The following is an 18491-nucleotide window of genomic DNA, read 5'->3' as shown; positions in this document are numbered from 1 at the left end:
GGAGGAGGGGGCCAAGGACCAAACCAAGGACCTACCAGAAGCAGTCAATATGCCCCTCCCCCAGTCAGCGCTAAGTCCCCTGTGATATTAGTGTGACCTGTAGGGTATCACTTCATTACTGGATCATGGATGAGTGCACTGAGCTGGTTAATCAGTGTGGGTGAGAACGGGTGACACGAGTCATTACTGCCCATTTAAAAAATGTATTTATTTATATATTGTACTTTCTGGTAATTGAAAATAATCAAAACTACATAGAACAGATGTCATCTCCTGAAGCACCACATTTAGGGCAACCAAACCCCAAAATCTCATCTGTGAAGTCGCTCCTGGCATGCCCGGAGGCACCCGACAGGACTGAGCGCTAAATGATGCATAAGCAGGCCGCGGAGAACATTCATTACTCCGATGTGTCCGCCAAACCGCCACAGTTTGTGAAAAACGCAAAGAGTGTGAAACCGCTTTCTGAAATGATCTGTGGAAGGGGGACCGGAGCGCTCTTGTCTAGTGCGGTGGTCTTCTCAGAGAGCGAGAGAGATCAGAGGAACACGCTGAAGACGTCGGGAATGTGGGTCAGCTCTATCGCTAATGCTAACGCCTGGAGCCTCCAGACGTCACACTGACACGGGCTCGTCCAGGAACCCGAGGGGGGTGAGCAGGCCGGTCTGTGATGGATGAGACTTCACAGCTTTCAGCTTTCAGTTTCCCCACCAGGGAATTCCTGCAGACTCATCATGTTGGTTTCATTTCCTGTGGACGTCAGGTGCGTATGGTGCGTCATTCAGCGTAGCGCTGGGCTGAGGGCTGGGGCTGGGGGTCAGGGGTCAGGGATCAGGGGTCAGGGGCCAGTAGCCTTCCTGCGATTGCAACACTATGACGGCATTATCCTTGGTTCCTGAAGTCTGATTGAATACTTTGCAATATCATAAGAATATTTACATTTCATTCTAGTATGAAAGTTATGCATTTGTGCTCTATTCAGAAATAAATGGAACATTTGAGGTATTTCTGGAACTTCACAAACTTACTTATGTACACTGTAAATAACAGCTTTGTAGAACATATTGGATTTACTCAGTTTATTTTCCATTTTAGAAGACATTATCTTAATGAGCCAGTTCTTTGGCAGTTCTCCTCTGCAAACAAATTCGGTTTTAAATGACTTGTGTCCAGACATGGCAAGCAGGGTAAAGATAGTGAGAAAGTCAACAGAGCTGTTTTGTTTTCTCATATTAATATTATAGCTCACAGCAAATGTGCAGTGGCAGATTGAAAATGTGGACTCATTCCACTGAGGTAAAAGGCTGAGACTGGATTCTGGTCCCACAGTGGCTGAGGCTTCATTTAGACAGCAGGCCTTAATGCTCAAATCACTTTCATTCTTCAAAGCCAATCTTATCGGGGCAAATGTCCACACAGTAATTTAACGGCCAGATTGAATTTGTGTGTTTGGATAAGCTACATATCTCATTTCTGTCATGCAGGAGTGAAGACAAAAGCCCTTAAAAATGTTTTTTGGCAAACAGCCACTTTTGTGGCACCTCTGCAAATAATTAATTTATTTGAAAGTATAATAAACTAGATACAGCATGTGTTTGCTGAAGAGCAGTATAATGGGCTGAAATACTATGAGACCTGCAGATCCTGGGATTAGTGTACCGGGTGCTTCTACAGAGGTAAATGCGTACTGTTCAGAAACAGAATCACTAGCAGTTTAAACTTTGCCGTGAACGCTCACCCGATCTCAGCTTAAATAATACACCTCAAATTTCAGGACTGCAGCGAGAAGCACCAAGATCACCTTTTACTTGCAATTGCTTAGCAACTGCCATTGCTTAGCAACAGCAAGAACCACAGCCACAGTGAAGTGCATTACCTAAGCTGTAAGCACTCACACTGTCAACCAGTGATGTTGACTCACGCAGATATCTGTACGTGAGCAGTGTAGTTAACTAAAGGTAGCTCCCAGTTCTGCATAATTCTATCAGTTGTGTATTTCACATTATTTTAACATCTGGTTAATGGTATACTTGAGTAATATCCAATTTATTTCACAATATCTCTATTAGACCACAAGTCCAATAACAAATCATTGTCATAATATTATTCCTATTACTAATTTGAAAATACCTTTCTTTCATACAGAGTACCAAATGAGAGGGAGATATGACATCACAATAAGGGATTTCTTTTCTCACATCCTTCGGGAATAAACTATGTGTTGATGAAGTCATGTTTTCCTCTGCCCTGTGCAGGCACACAGAGTGCTGTGCGGTCTGTCTCTGTACAGCGCACAGCCGACAAAACACACGGGAGAACATCCAGTCATTGCGTTTCAGTCCATTACCTCCCAGCCTCTTCAGTGTGTCACTCTGAACCACTTATACTGAAGCATTCAGCCATGGGGAACAAATATGTCATTTGTCACAGGAAGTGCTTGTTCTTGGAACACCGTTACAATACATTCGCAGTTTACAATCAATAACAATGATTCGTAGATGATCCCTATAGTCAGTATGTTTGGAAAACAGTGCATGCAATGGTATGGCTCTCATTTCTCTGGGTAAAACTGGAACATACATGATAACTACATAAAAGGTGCACAAATACAAATTTGGTGTTAAAGGGAAATCTAAGTTCTAAGTACTACTTCCAAGGATCCTTTCACATTATATTTGATTGGAGGCCTGGAGCTTGATATGGAAAAGTCATTAACCTTAAAACTGTACCCTATGGATGGAAACACACACACGCCCACGCACGCACACACACACACACTTAAGAAACTTATTTGAGTTTCAACCCACTGTACCTTGCATTGACAACATTTTCCCATCAAACCACCCATGAAATTGATAATGTTTCAAATGTAAAATGTTATGGAGATAATGGGAGTGTAAATAAAGGTGGTAAGGCTGCTGTGCATCTGATGTGGAAACACCACGTTATTTACAGTCCTCGTAGGTACATCTCGGCTCAGTGACTGGTTCATCAGTCATGACCGAGCACCCTCACAACACTCACACAAACACCCTCACAACACTCACACAAACACCAAATGTGTGCTGTGCCAGCAGCGAGAGCCGGTCGGAAAAATGCGGTGAAACTCGCCGTTCATCTGAAACACCAAAACAAATGGGCCTGCCTGCCAGAGAGGAGAGCACCGGGCACCTCCAAGGGAAAAAACAAAACAAACGCTGCTCATGCCAGGGTGGGAACGCCATTTTCCCCTGTGACGTTCCCCCTGTGACTGGGTGCTCTCTTGCCTTCTCAATAAACTGAAGTGTAAATTAATATAATAGCACAAATCTACAGAATGATACCCTTTCAGCATTCTATCTTAAATTCAAGCAGGAAATGATATTTACATCAGCCAGTACACTGTGAGTTTGAACTTCAAGTATAGACTGATGCAGTTTCAACAAGAATTCCACAAAGCTATTCAGCAAACTGCTCGACCCACTGACTGATGTCTCTAATGGATCCGTTCCATAAATGAAACATAATATTTATCTTGCGCGAAGGATAATCTTTCTGTTTTTCTAGTCATTGCATCACAGAGGATGCCATTAAACAGGCCCATTAGGGCTCAGGGACAGCCGAAGGCCGCATGTTATTCTCTTAGCCCTGCCATTAGCATTAATCTGCCCTGCGTCTGGACCTCCAGCTCCGCCACTATCACAATAAACCTGTGTGTGTGTGTGTGTGCGTGTGCGCGTGCGTGCGTGCGTGCGTTTGTGTGTGTGTGCGTGTGCGTGTGTGTGTGTGTGTGTGTGTGTGTGTATGTGTGTGGGGGAGCAAGGGTCACTGTTGAGGCTCATTACAGTAATTTACAGTAATGTTCTTACTAGTTTTATAGTCCCCATGTAAACAAGGAGCATCCTCAGACCTCCCAAAAAAAATTCTGATTTAGCAAAGACTGCAGTTACACAAATAAGCCCCTGTTAAAATCACCCGGGGGACGCCGGACAGAGCCAGCAGTTAATGAGCTGAAGAGAACAGGAATGACAAGCCTCATTAATCCAACCGTTCGTTTGTGAAAGCCAAATCTGTCTTCGTTCATCACTTGTACTGCAATAAACCCTTTCAATATAGCACACACTGCACTCAATTTATAAATCACTGGTAAAAGAAAATGGAATTTCAAAGTGTTCATTAGACCCCTGAGTTCAGTATCAACCACAGATCCAACTAATTTGCTAACATCCCTATGAAGAGCATTTGTGTAAATAAGAAAAACCGGTCCCAATACTGATCCTTGTGGGACTCCATTTCCCAGAGCACCTTGCTCAGCTATGCTACAGTTTCTCCTAGCATTGTACCTTACAGCCAATTTCAAACCCACTCTGAAATAACTATTGTAACTCTTACAGACATTGAAAATGAAAATGAATCTTTCACATGGAAGTCCAAATAGATAATGTTAGCCTGATGCAAGCTTTTATTATTATTATTATTATTTTTTTTTACAGTAATTAATACACTAATCAGAGGTGTTCCTGAAATATTTAAATGTGGGCAATTATATGTGCTCTACCATTCGCTACAGTCAGATGCACTTAATCCAAGGAAATATGTGAATACACAGAAACACAGGAGCTGAGCATTTATGTGTTCACACTCAAACACACATTGAGGTTCACATGCGAAATACGTGCACATTCACATAGACACGCGCACACACACACAGATCACACCTCTTTGTGTAGCAATTCATTATTTCAGGTGCGTCTCCATGGAAATCATGAGCTGCGCTCACCCTCCCTCACCGCCGCCCCCTCACCGGAAATACCTGAGGCACACGGCCTGCTGATTAAACAGAAGGGTACACTGGGGGGGGCACACACCCCCCCCCCCCCCCCCCAAGGGTACACGTCTCAGAGGGAAACAGTGGGTGCATACACTCTCACCCGCCCTCTCCCCCCACTTCCCCTCCTATGGCTAACCTCCTCTCCACCTTACTGGAAATGTCTCTGGGATTCGGGCTATTGATTACCCAGAGGAGCTGTGAGGTGCGTGTGTTATCATGCTTGGCAGGTAATCGCCGGATTAGACTGCTCTGTTTCAGGAAGTGCCTCTGCCACGTCAGACCTCCCGCTACACACACCGTCACACGGACAGGAAGGGAAGGCGGAGGAAGGGAAGCTCGCTAAAAATCATACATGCGCTTATACAACTTGTATAATAACGCTATAATAAAGCAAAAGGGATATTCAGATCTGTATTAAAACTGGAAATACAATGGAAATGGTCTGTCTCGGTCTCTCTCTCTCTCTCTCTCTCTCTCTTAATCCATGACTAACAATAAAGATAGTGTTGCACTCCTTGTTTTTTTGGGTTTTTTTTGTGTTGCTTCAGCTTCTGACACTTTCCATGTTCAGAGAATTGCTCATGATGCATGTTGGTCTGTTGTGTGGGAAGACCTGCGGATGCACTTCCTTTGCGTGGCTGTTCTCGTCATCTTTCCCTGGTAAGCAGAATTCCAGGGAAATGGGACAGAGGGCTGGGACTGGGCAGTGCTGGCTCAAACCCGGCAGGTCTGATTCGGTACTACTCAGCTGTGACCTGCTCAACAAATTTTATTTGCTCTGATAGATACCTTATTACTTTTCTGTTACATCCATTCTACCACTACTTTACACCAGGTTGGCCTGTAGAGGATGGGCTCTCTATCTATATCATGTTCATATTATGATATGTTTTAACTATGATGGGTTGTGAAATGCTGAAAATATATTCAAAATGGCTGCTCCATTGTCACAAAAAAAAAGCCAAATCAAGAGAGCCAATATATTGGATCTCCATAGTAAGGGGGGAAAAATGATAAGTGGAGACAGTTCCGGGAAGTTTCAGAATCACCTTTCCCGAAAAATACTGCAGAAAAAGAAACTCCATGTTCCACCCCCAGGCCCTGATGATGATTATGACACTGTCTGACCGACAGCGACGAGAGACTCGACAGCCCGAGTGCCTGGCGGAAATGGCCGCTCAGCCCTAAACCGCCCCCTTTCAGGCGCTGAAGCACACACTAGAGAGGGACCGCAGGGAGAGCACCAGGGAACTCAACGGAAAATAACCTTCATCTGAGATTTATTCATCCCGAAAAATCTATTTTCTGTTTGCAAAATGTATTACAGTTGCATGAGATGCAAATTGCTGTGTCGTGTCAACAGCAGGCCTCACAGAGTTGAGTGTCCTTCTGTGTGTGTAGATGGAGGACAGAGCAGAGTTGGGTGACAGAATGCAAGAGTGACACACGCACACGGACACACAGACATAGAGATGCACACACACACACACACACACACACACACACAGCGAGCCCTCAGACCATGCGGTCCTGCGATATTTTGCCTGACACCCAATAGCTTTCATAATGGATTTGCCGTTCAGATGTCCCTTGTGACCTCCAGCCAGCGAGGGGGAGGGCAGGGGGTGTGGCTACAGAGGGGAGGGGGTGTGGCCACAGAGATGCAGGTCAGGCCGTCTCCCCACATCAGCTGTGGAGGCACTCGGAACACCGCTGGTCACATGACACACACAGAGATGCGATGACGCACTGATCTATATATCAGTGAGCTGACAGCCCTCTTCCTGTTTAATCCCCTCCACAGGAAGCCAGCAAATAGACCACATGTGGCTGCACAGACAAACGGCTAAGGGCTGATTAGAAAAGTGTCATTACCTCAGAGCAGAGACGGGAGCGGCCAAATGTGACCTCCATCACATCAGGCTCAACACGGTAATTTCATTTGACTTAATGATTTTACCCAAAAACAGGGTCACTGGCTCACAGATCACAACAGCCCTATTACTGCAGACGAGAAGGGCAAAATGGAAAGGAACTACACTAGCACTAATCAAAAACTAAATAATATGAATTATATTTTAAGCTTCTGTTGAGATGAAGTAATATGTGCACACAGTAGCCCCAATATTTCAATTGTTATTATTTGCAAAATTATGTTGACAATGACAACCTTTACAGCTTGCAAGCAGCATGCCAGTGCTTTGGGTCAGCGCTCGCCATTTACATTCAGTTACTGGTGTGGTCAGCTTAAGTGCGTGCCTGGAGTTTACTGCCCTGCAGTTTTTCCTCTGGAGATCATGGTCATAGTGTCATATTAAGGAGCACACAGTCTAACGCATACCTGGGAAGTTTACACAGCTTCCTTCTCAACTGTACATTTAGATTATAAACCTGCCGCCACCGCCAAGTCCCACGTGAAATATGACGCCCGAAAGAAAAAATTATCACCACCTGCCATGAAACAGGCGGAGATGAGGATTAGTATTCAAAGCACAGAAGGTGTGTGCCTGAGCACTGCCTCCGAGCTTTAGCTTCATTAGGAGAGCGTGGCACACGTGCGGTTAGGTTTGCAGGTGCTATCGGTGAGTCGTGTACACGTCAGAACCACGTTTCCCCCGTTAATCTTCCAAGTGACACGGAACCGTCAAGTGAAACACATAAATGCTCATGGGCGATTTACCCTGAAATACAGAGGATGTGCCCAAGCAGATCTTTCCACTGGTTAGTCCAGGCTGGATGTCCTAGTCCTAGCTCTCCGGTTAGTCGTCAGGAAACGGGCAGGAGCCCTGAGCCACCTGAGCCGCTCGGAGAAGGGGTGTGTGAGAGCATGCGCTCTGTGAACACCCAAACACACACACCCTTCCCTGGAGAACCTTCCATTCACAGAGGACGGATCTCCTGTTGCCTGGTAACAAACTGGCGCAAAGCAGCCTTTTAAATGCGAAAACTCAGCAGAAGTATCAGCAAACCTTAGTTTGAGGATCCTTCCTATCAGCTGGGACACCTGGGGTTAAGCAATTATGAGCATAGAAATCATGAATAAAATATTGTCTTTGGGCAAAATGACTAATCTCCATCTCTGAGAACAGCTGCCTTGTACAGACAGTGCTTTTAGATCAGCTGGGCTATGATGTAATGCAGTAATACAGACGGGATAATGCCGTGGGAAAATGTACTTATTCTTATCAAAAACCGCTGCAGATAAGTAAAATACTTTATAATGAAATGATAAAGAAGAGGGCTAAAGGAAGTGTTTGAACACAGTTGTGTGTGTGAACACGAGCTTGACAGAATTACAGCAATTCCAGAGTCCAGTCTTGAGTGAGTGTGAACAGCCTTTGCAGGCAGTACCCTAATAATGTTCCATTCTAGCTGCCATGGAGACGATGGCTGAAGAGAAGCCTTCCTAAAACTGACCAGACCCTGCAGGTGGTCCATGACCAGCAGGGGGAATCTGGAGAGCGGTGAGATGGAGATCCTAAACCCAGCTTAACCCTCCCTAACCCTGGGCAGCGCTACCGCTAATTACGCGTCACCCTGCTGGTCACCCTACCAGCCACCGTCGGCACCGGCACAGGCGGGATCTCACCCCGGACTCTGGGGCCCGTCCGCGCTGGACACCAGACGGTTCTGTGACCTGCCAACAGAACCCCAGCGAGGCCCAGCAGCCGCGGAGCGAGGGTGAGCCGTGTCGGGAAAGAGCTGCGCCTTCAAAACAGCTTCTGCCGAAATCTCCCGAGGACGATGACGTGGGCCCCGTCCTCCATCAGAGAGCGGAGTGACTCATCCTCCACCGAGGGGCTGCGAGGCACTTTATTTATCACTCTAAAGAGAGCCCAATCAATCAGCAGGAAAGAGCGCGTCCTTGTTTCTGTTTGAGAAGTTCACAGCAGAAGGACTCCTTCTCCCCGGTGCCGAGGGCTGTTCCAGGCGCCAGGCCGCTCATGGGGGACTGACGTCAGCGCCTTCCCATAACACCCCTGAGGCTTCTCCTCACTGACCCTCCCTCCGCCAGCGCACGGTCCACCAATCATACGCCGCCGAACCAAGAAGGGCGTGGCCTGCGGCCCCTCGTGCATTACACACGTGCCAGGAGAGCCCACACAGCCCAAACACGGGATCACCTGAAACCCTGCTGAAATACGCCAGCGCCATCGCTCCAGCCTGCCACAGTCCTCACACAAACCATTTCACAGCCACGAAACTAGTCTTATATTTTTTTTCCAACAACGGATTAATATGCATTAATCCAGATCTCACTACAGCCAGTCTGAGTGTTTCAAAATATATGCAGTGAAGGTGGTACGTTACTCAGTTATTCCCTGAGCAGGCCTGCCCCCCAGACCTCCCTCACACACACACACAACTTCTCACCCCCCCAGGACAAAAAAAAAGATAAATAAACCGTGAAATTTGGCTGGTAGACATCGTTGTGTTGGTAGCGATGTTGGCATGAAGGTTTCCCTCCTTCTCTCTCCTGTTTGTTCTTATAGTTTATGCTATCTTCTTCACAGACAACAATCACCCACCGTCTAATTTCAGTGTATCAGAGCATTTTTACAGAGGGGGGTGGGGGTGTACGCAACCCAACCCAACCCATCCCATCCCAAACCACCACCATGTGTTGCACCTCCTTCTGTGCCAGAGTGCTAATCACATTTCAGCTGAGGAGAGGGCAGAGGGATTTATTGAGCCAATGAAACTGGGGCATGATTAGCCAGACAGATGGAGAGGGCCATATTGGGAATTAGGAAAGATAAGAGCCAAAGGATCCTCAATGACCATGGAGGCGTGACCTCAGTTTAGCTTCCCGTCCGAAAGGAAAGCGTTTCCCTGGGGACAGTGCCCCCATTGCTGCATTGGGCGTCGGCTTTCTGCTCAATACAGAAGGAAGACTTACTAGTCCCTCACTGGCTCTTTTCCTGTTTGGTCTCCTATCCACATATTAACCAGGCATAGCCCTCCTCAGCTTCAGCCAGCAAGCAGGGCAATGTCACAGTTGTTTCCCTTTAGAATGCTAATGCATTGCTTAGGCTTGAATTATGCATAGGTCTGTAGTTGTCAAACAAGGTAACCAAATTGATTAATGCATATTTAAATAAAATAAAAAATCAAATTAAAAAAAACATTTTTCCGGTCGCAATGGCAACACAATTTAAACAATGGTTGAGAATGAACAGATTACTTTTTTTAGCTAGATGTGGCACTGTTCGCACATCCACAGTAACAGGAAAACAGCTATGAAATTGGAGCAGGGGTTCCTGTCGCACTGGTGGACATGTCGCACGTTACAGGTGCATGCGTAGAATTATTCAGCTAGTTACTTCCAGTTACTTCCAGTGAATTTGCATTAACTCCATTAATGTTTGAAGCTCTCCTCACTTTTGTTTTCAATGTCAGCAAGTCCACGCTTAGAATGAAAATGATGTTCCAGCACCCTTAACCTGTAGTTGTCACTAACGTAGTAGCAACCCCATAAGTAAATAAGCACGGCAATGCTCTTGTACACTACTATGACATATTGAAATCAAATCCAAGTGGGCTAATATTGTGTGGTACGAGCGGAGGCCTATGACTCTAGCTCGCGGAGGTGGGATAAAGCATACTTATTAAAAATAGCCTCAAATCTAAACCAAATTTATTTAGAATGCTTGACATTGGTTGCTTCCTTTTCTGCCACTCCAGCCTCAATTTGACATTGGCTTTATGAATGAAACGCGAGTCAATGAATGATACTATCAGATGACGTCAGCGTGCTTATGACGCCGCTCTCCTTTTATGGAACTGGTGACTTGAGCTCATTCATAAAAAAGGGAGAGGTGACTGCTTGCGATAGTAATCCTCTCCGGAGAATAAAACAGCTTTCAGCACAGAGTAGAAACGGCTATATGAACGATTGGATGTTTCACGTGTGTTCCGTACACATTTAACCCAAACATTTTTATTTTTTGCCGCTATTAATAGCCTACATGGGTGAAATGGTTACAATGGATGAACTTTACGAAATGGAATGTAACGTTTTGAAACGATTACTGAATGAAGACGGCGAAAAATGCCTTGTGCTGGACTGCAGATCATTTTTGGCGTTCAGTGCCGGGCACATCAGGGGCTCGGTGAATATCCGATGTAACACGATCGTTCGGAGGAGAGCGAAGGGCACCGTCAGCTTAGACCAGATTCTGTCGGGAGATGACGAGGTCAAAGCCCGACTCAAATCCGGACTTTACTCTGCAGTTATTTTGTACGACGAGAGAACGCCGCATGCGGACACAATAAAAGACGACAGCACAATGACTTTGGTTCTAAATGCACTGTATAAAGATTCTTTTGGGAGTGACATCTATCTGTTGAAAGGTAAATATCGTGGCAATAGTCTGATGTTGGTCTCTGACAAAATGAAGGAGATATAATATTTCATTTAATAATTTACTACTTTAGCTTAAAATATTATATGGGTACTATATAGAATTTTGGCTAGGGTCTATGTCTATCTGTATAGTCGTCATATAATATAGAAAGCAAATAATGGCGATGCAGCCTTTAAATCATATTTTAATTCATTTTAATTTAGATTTCAGTCTGCCCTAAAATACTCAATGGGCAAACAGGCTTATCGTATACCTTGAAAAAGGTACATTCGTTTGTAATGTGCAATACGTCAATCACAAAACCAATGCGCATAGTAGCCTAGCTAACGATGATGTAATGTCCCAGCGAGTCCTTCTAGCCCACACCAAATCAGCTCTGCAGAGGCGGTTCCAGGCCTGAATAACTGTCAAAAATATATTGTTTCATCAAGACCTAGACCCGGGAATTATCATAGTCATTAAACGTAACAGAAATCACATTTATTTAAACATTCTTAATCTGAGATGAAAGATATGTAGGCTACATTTAGGCTAATAAATGTATAAACACTTAGAGGGTTACATTCAAAACGTAACAGGATATTTTTCGGATAGACTGGTGGCCTACTTAATGTGGCTTTAAATGCGTGGATCTATAGTTGTTTCTGTTATAATATCCTATGCAAGGCCTTGGGATTTTTACTCTAATTTTAATCAGTAGTATGGACACATATTTTTAATATAATATGTATTTAATTTGACACGTAATACAATAAAAGGCCATGCATTTTGAAGAAATCAATTTGCGTGATTACGTGATTCACTAACCACGCAATTAACATGCAGCATTGACCTGAACTGTACATTCGCAGCAAGAAAAACGTTTGTGAAAACTGGATTAAAAACCAATGACAACGCATGAAAAATGTAGACGTTCAATGTTTCTAAGAAAGGGTAACAACAACGTAGGCTATATTTGCATTGAAAGTATTTATAGTATTACAGACTGGTAGCCCACAATTGCCTGAAATTTGTGATGTGGACTGTTGCACGCTTTTAATTTCCTTCTCTGGATGTTTATGTTTTGTGTGGCAGGAGGATATGACAGATTTTTCTCCGAATACCCCGAATTCTGCTTAAAAACCAAAATGCTGTCAACGTCTTCGTCCAGTTTCGATGCCTCCGAGTCCAGCTGCTCAACGTGTGGTACACCTCATCACCACGACCAGGTAACTCTTCTATGTGGAGTTCAAATAATGAATATGTCAATTTAATATCTCAAACAGCAACACCTGAATTAGGGGGTTACATATGACTTCAGTTATTTCTTTTTCACTGTTCTAAAGAGACTTGGAGACTCTAGTCCATAACTGACCGCCTGCTGTATTTGTAGGCTAATCATCTGCATTCGTATTTTACGCATTGACCGTTTAAATTTCACCCACAACCCCATATAGTGCGTCAAGTGGTCAGACATATCAATACTGTCAATGATTCTTAAAAACGGCACCTTAAGTTAACACTTGACATAATTTAACCGAAATAACGTAATGTCATTGGTGAATGATGTTCTTCCTCTCAAGTAATCAGCTACTACTTGCAAAGTCTCCTGTAAGGGTCGTGAGGCTCGTCTGAATTTCCAGAACCATATATTCCATATTCCATATGCTGAAACACGCTACAAACTAGGAGCATTCAATAAAAATAATATTTTTGAAAATATTTTTACTGCAACATGTTTTTGTCATCCAAGACATAATTGTAGCCTATTATGACAAAAAAAATGAAAGTACACAAACTTTTTTCTGTCGGGTCTCAAGAAAGTCTCACTTTCAATAAAAACAGACTATTTAGTTCAACATAATCCTGTAATGTTCCAGAGTGCTCTGTGAAAGCAAAAAGCCAGAAGCCCTCGCCCACCTGGGATTTTACCCAGCAGCCCTCTGGTTACATACCATGTTTGTGTCTCCTTTAGGGGGGTCCGGTCGAGATCCTTCCCTTCCTGTTCCTTGGCAGTGCCTATCACGCCTCCAGAAAAGACATGCTGGATGCCATGGGGATCTCAGCCCTGCTGAACGTGTCCTCAAACTGCCCGAACCACTTCGAGGGGCTGTACCAGTACAAGTGCATCCCTGTGGAAGACAACCACAAAGCAGACATCAGCTCCTGGTTCGCCGAGGCCATCGAATACATCGGTAGGTGTCCGCAGGGTCGACGCGGGCGGGGTGGAATGTGCTGATGGTTCTGCGGGCCCTCGTGTGCACTGTACTGCACAAGTCAGTCATTCAGAGTCAGTTGGATTTATTATCAACATGGCTGGACTGGGTGTTTGTCACAGAAGGCCCGGGTGTCACGGATTCTGTGATTTTTGCCATTTTTTCGGCAGGTCTGTGAATTTCCCTGTTTGTTTGCCTGACTGTATAAAGACGACAATGAGTGCACGCTCAGTTAACGTAAAAGGGGAGGCATTAGAATGGCCTTCGGGTACTGTGTGTTGATAATGAGGGACAGATGGTCAGGAGTTATTATTAATTAGAAGTTATACTTGCATGGCCTACTTTTCCTCTGGCATCACCATACAGGCCGTATGCAGCTTTCAGTTCTTTCTGTAGCATCACATCCAAAAATAAATAATTTAATGTGGATTGTGAGGGACTTCTGTTGGGAAGGGCTAATCAAAGCTGAACTTTACACAAGATTTTAGATTCTACATATACAACAATAATCTGAGCACTGAAAGTTAAAACAAATGTTGTGCAAGATGACATGTAAAAAAGAAAAAACTTAAAGGTCTTTTTTTGTTGTTGCAAGTTAAGGGAAAAAACAGACTGCAGTTAGACTATGGAGAGGCCCCCAGACCTAGATTAGTGCTGTTCAGGATCTGTGAAATGCTCTCTTTCATCTCAGTGTGTAGATGTGGCAATTTCCATTGAAATGGGGGCATTTCTTGGGGCAGTATTTGTGCTGGAGAGCAATCCTGGGGATAATTTAATTACACGGGGATCTGTGATTGCGGCCCCAGGGGGCCCAGTGCGCTTCCTGTTCTGCTCGGACTCAGGATGCGATGCCTTTATTACCGCAATTACACGGATATTTGCAGTTCGGTCCCATTGTTGTGTGTTCAAAAGCACAGCTCGGCAAGGAGCAAACTTTTTAAACGTACATCCCTGGTGTAGAATACTTTACCCAAACATAGACACTAACTACAGCCAAAATCAGGAAAAACATAGTTAAATGAACGTTGACAAGTAATATTGCACATTGTTTGCATTAAAAAAATAATAATCATCATATATTTTTTAATCAGAGTTGATGTTGAAATGTACTGTATCTTTGAAATGGACTTGCTCTTCCTTTGCATTGTTCTAATCATGACACTCCATTTCCCATCATGCCTCACATGCCTGTATGAATGACAGGCTAGCTCCGCCCCTTGCTGCTCTGCCACTCACCCCTCCCTCTCTCTCTCCCTCCTGGCGCAGACTCGGTGCGGGACTCGAGGGGCCGGGTGCTGGTGCACTGCCAGGCGGGCATCTCGCGTTCGGCCACCATCTGCCTGGCGTACCTGATGAAGAGGAAGCGGGTGCGGCTGGACGAGGCCTTCGAGTTCGTGCGCCAACGCCGCAGCATCATCTCGCCCAACTTCAGCTTCATGGGGCAGCTGCTGCAGTTTGAGGCGCAGGTGCTGGCCGCCACCTGCTCGGCGGGGGCGGGTGTGGGGGCCGGCAGCCCCTCGGGCGCCCCCCGCGGGTCCCAGGGCCCCCCCGTCCCGCCCTCGCCCTTCGTCTTCAGCTTCCCCGTTTCCGTGGTGACGCACGGGCAGCCCTACCTGCAGGGCCCCATGGCCACCCTGCCCAGCTGCTGAACCCCGCCTGCCCCCCCCCGCCCCGCCCCCACTGGGGAGGGTGGGGGAGGGCGAAAGAGCAGAGCTTCCCAAACACGAGGGGGGAGGGGGGGGGGGGTGCCTGAGGGAAACTTGGATGGCGGGACACTTCCGAGGAAAGGAAACAGAACATTTGTTGTCTTTCAAGAGAAGCAGCTCGAGGGTCAAAAAACAAACAAGCGAGGAAAGCTTGTTCCCATTACTGCCGTGGAACACAAGATACGGCTCTCTGCAGAGAGTCCAGGCCCAACTGCAGATTATGAGACGAGGAAAGGACAGATATGGGGCTTGAAGAATCTAAGGGGGACAGTTGGGTTCATTTCCAACTGACAGCAACTGCGTTTAGTTCACATATTTCAAAGATCCTGAAGAGTATTCTGGGTTCTCCGGTACGTTATAATCATAACATCCCCATCCTGGGCCAGATGGTCCATTTAAGTTGGACCTGGAAGCTTTAAAAATGCCAAAGACGTGTCCTGGCTGTTGAAGTGGACAGTGCTGAGGAGCTGGGGGAGGGGTGAGAGTGTTTTTGAAGTCCCTCTGCTCTTCTTCTACCGTTGAAGCCTTCCTGACTTCCTGAAGAAAGGTGAAGTGTGCTCCTGGTGGTGTGTTCCTCCGCTACGAGCCTGGCTGACCTCCCTCAGAAACTCTCTGTTCTGCCACGTCTGTCGGTGCGCTGAAACCAACAACTGACAAAAATGGCACCATTTTCCTGAGAGAGAGACTGGGGGTACAAACCCGTATTCTGTCTGAAGGTGCCAAACAGTGTGGCAGTTGGTTGGAGGAGAGCCCAGCGTGCAAGCTTGTCTTTGATTACTTGACTTGTTTTTGTCAGTGCCTTGTCACCCCAAAGGTACACAAACTTTCGGACGGCCGAGCTTGCCCTCAAACGGACAGAACAGGCAGGATTCTGTCATCAGCACAGCGTTTCGAACACTTTTTACAAATTTTTAACACAAGCTGATTTTTTTTGTACTCCGTGTTTTGGACTTCCTGAATTTGAGCAATAATATTCTCTTTGATGTCTCCCTTATTTTGGCCAAAACGCCAGAGATTTATTCTGTGGTCGAAAGTTTCTACTACTTGTCGATATTTGTTCCAGCCCTCCAGAGATCAGGTCATGTGGCCTGCTTCACGCCTTGCTCAGAACTACCTAGAAAATCAAAAACAAAATTTGCTAAAAATGTCTGAAAATGATGAATGTTCTCGGTCTGTACCTCCATCTATGGTTTTCAGCACACCAGACACAGGTCTGCCTGACTCTCAAAAGAAGGCGAATTTATGAACTTGTTGATTTTTCTCGTGCTTCGAGTTCAAGGTTTAAATTAGCTTTTGTTTCATCCACAAATCTCCAGAGGAGATTGTGAAGACCAGCAGACATGGGCTGGATCCAGTTAATCTGTGTAAAAAGTGTAGTGAGTAGAGGACAGGTCTGTACAGCCCACACACTCAAGTGCAATGCTTCACACAGCATACTCACTCTAGAGAATGTCGCCAGAGAGCCCTAGACATGGGAAATCAGAGTAGTGAAGTTTAACGATTATGGACCCATATTTATCATTTATCAACTTCTGCTGGTCAACTTAAAGGAAGTACATGAAAATGTATATCCTGCACACAGAAAATAAATCTAATTTCTTAATAGTGTCAGCTCATAACATTAGGCAATAGCAGCATGGGTATTTCAATTTCATTTTTGTACCTATAAGTGTGTGATTTTGAGACACAGCTCTGTAAAAAAAAAAAAACAATTCTTAATTAACACCGCGACCCAAAGCAGACTTTGGCTGCAGCAAATGATTCTTTGCCTTAGAACCAAGGAAGTTGAAGATATTTGAAGAATGTTTTGAGCCTTTTATAGAGCACTTTCATGTGATGCAATACCATCGTACAACTGTATGTTGATTTGCAGTGTACACTATGCTGAGAATAGACAGTTGTAGTGACTTTTATACCCATTTATGAAGTGTTGTTTGTAACGAAAGTGTATATATATATATAATTATATATATATATATATATATATATATACTCACCGGTCACTTTATTAGGTACACCTTGCTAGTACCGGGTTGGACTCACTTTTGCTTAGATCGGAGCACCCGCAGCAGGGCGAAAGCTGTCGTCCAGCCCCTATGTGGTCCAATTTCGGTGAGCCCGTGCCCATTGGCTCCTCAGCCTCCGGCTCTTAGCTGACAGGAGCGGCGTCCGGCGCAGTCTTCGGCTTCTGTAGCCCATCATTTTCAAAATTCGACGAGTCGTCCGTTCGGAGATGCTCGTCTGCATACCTCGGTTATAGCGATTGGTTATCTGGCTGACTGTAGCCTTTCTGTAGTTTCGAACCAGTCTGGCCATTCTCCTCTGTCCTCTGCCATCAACAAGTCCTTTTCGCCCGGCGGAGAGCTTCCGCTCACTCGTTTTTGTTTTTTTTTCGCTGCATTCGCTGAAAACCCTAGCCGTGGTTGTTCGCGAAAATCCCAGTAGCTCAGACGTTTCGTAAATAGTCAAACCAGCCCGTCTGGCACCAACAATCTGCCCGCTATCAAACGCTTTTAAATCCCTTTTCTTCTCCATTTTGCTCGGTTTGAATTTCATCAGATCGTCTCGACCGTTGACACTAATCACTAATTCGCGGCACCTGGGTTGAGTTGCTGCGGTAACCACAGAGGTCAAGTCAAGTTCATTTGTTCAGGTGTACCTAATAAGTGATATATATGTGTGCGTGTGTGTGTGTGCGTGTGCGTGTGTGCGTGTGCGTGTGTGTGTGTGTGTGTGAAAACGTGTGCAATTGTCATGAATAATTTTTTCAATGCAATACTATCTTTGTGGACTGAGATTTGTTTTGTCCCAGCAGCAATATCATTTGTAAAGATACAATTTGTGACCCTTTTTGTCATGCTCTATATTTATTTCTAGAATTCCCATTTAAATATACATTTCTTAAACTAAATATGTTTTGAGTGTATTATTTCTGGAGTGAATCTCAGACAAGCACAGCTCATAAATAAAAATTTAGGATAGAAGAAAATCTCTTAATATGGGGTTGTTCAAACAATTTGCATGATACAATGCATAAAGATTATTTTCTTCAGGAAAACTTTCAGAAGAGAATTTGACATTACCCCGTAGCTATTCAATATTTGCCTTTTAAAAATAAACTTCCTCTAAAGTCAAGGATTGATCTACTCAAGGTAATAAAACATTAATATGCATCACTTCCATTACTGAGATATGAAAAGGTAGAATAGCAAAAGAGATAGAGTTTATTGGTCTATGCTGATGATCGGACAAGCATGCACAAGCATATTCCCTTTGAATATGGTGAGCACTATTGATCGGTTATCTACTATTTAAAATAATCATTCTGTTACAATTCTCTCAGCCATTTTCTGTGGGACTACATCTATATGTTCAAAGTAAATTTGTCAGTATATTTATGTCTCGCAGCAAT

General features: G+C 44.8%; 1 protein-coding gene and 1 long non-coding RNA gene across 2 annotated transcripts; one reads left to right on the top strand and one right to left on the bottom strand.

The window, feature by feature from the left end:
- Positions 1–10616: 10616 nt before the first annotated feature.
- Positions 10617–17990, top strand: LOC135233620 (dual specificity protein phosphatase 4-like). The gene is made up of 4 exons (XM_064297364.1): positions 10617–11164; positions 12253–12386; positions 13133–13352; positions 14640–17990. Exons 1-4 carry the CDS (start codon positions 10780–10782, stop codon positions 15020–15022), a joined length of 1122 nt encoding a protein of 373 aa, XP_064153434.1. The 5' UTR covers positions 10617–10779; the 3' UTR covers positions 15023–17990.
- Positions 12971–17217, bottom strand: LOC135233622 (uncharacterized). Its single transcript, XR_010323888.1, has 2 exons — positions 17077–17217; positions 12971–13289 (listed from the first exon to the last, which is right to left on the bottom strand). It is a non-coding gene; the product is annotated as an uncharacterized LOC135233622 (long non-coding RNA).
- Positions 17991–18491: the final 501 nt, after the last annotated feature.

This window comes from Anguilla rostrata, chromosome 10 (assembly GCF_018555375.3).
Source record: "Anguilla rostrata isolate EN2019 chromosome 10, ASM1855537v3, whole genome shotgun sequence".
NCBI classification, from domain to species: domain Eukaryota; kingdom Metazoa; phylum Chordata; class Actinopteri; order Anguilliformes; family Anguillidae; genus Anguilla; species Anguilla rostrata.
This window is presented reverse-complemented; position numbering and strand designations above follow the sequence as displayed.

Excerpts from the sequence above, each read along its gene's own strand:
- LOC135233620 (XM_064297364.1), top strand. The coding sequence starts at position 10,780 with ATGGGTGAAATGGTTACAATGGATGAACTTTACGAAATGGAATGTAAC. Across the intron at positions 11,165-12,252 it reads TGACATCTATCTGTTGAAAG|GAGGATATGACAGATTTTTC; the intron begins GTAAATATCGTG and ends TTTGTGTGGCAG. Across the intron at positions 13,353-14,639 it reads CGAGGCCATCGAATACATCG|ACTCGGTGCGGGACTCGAGG; the intron begins GTAGGTGTCCGC and ends CTCCTGGCGCAG.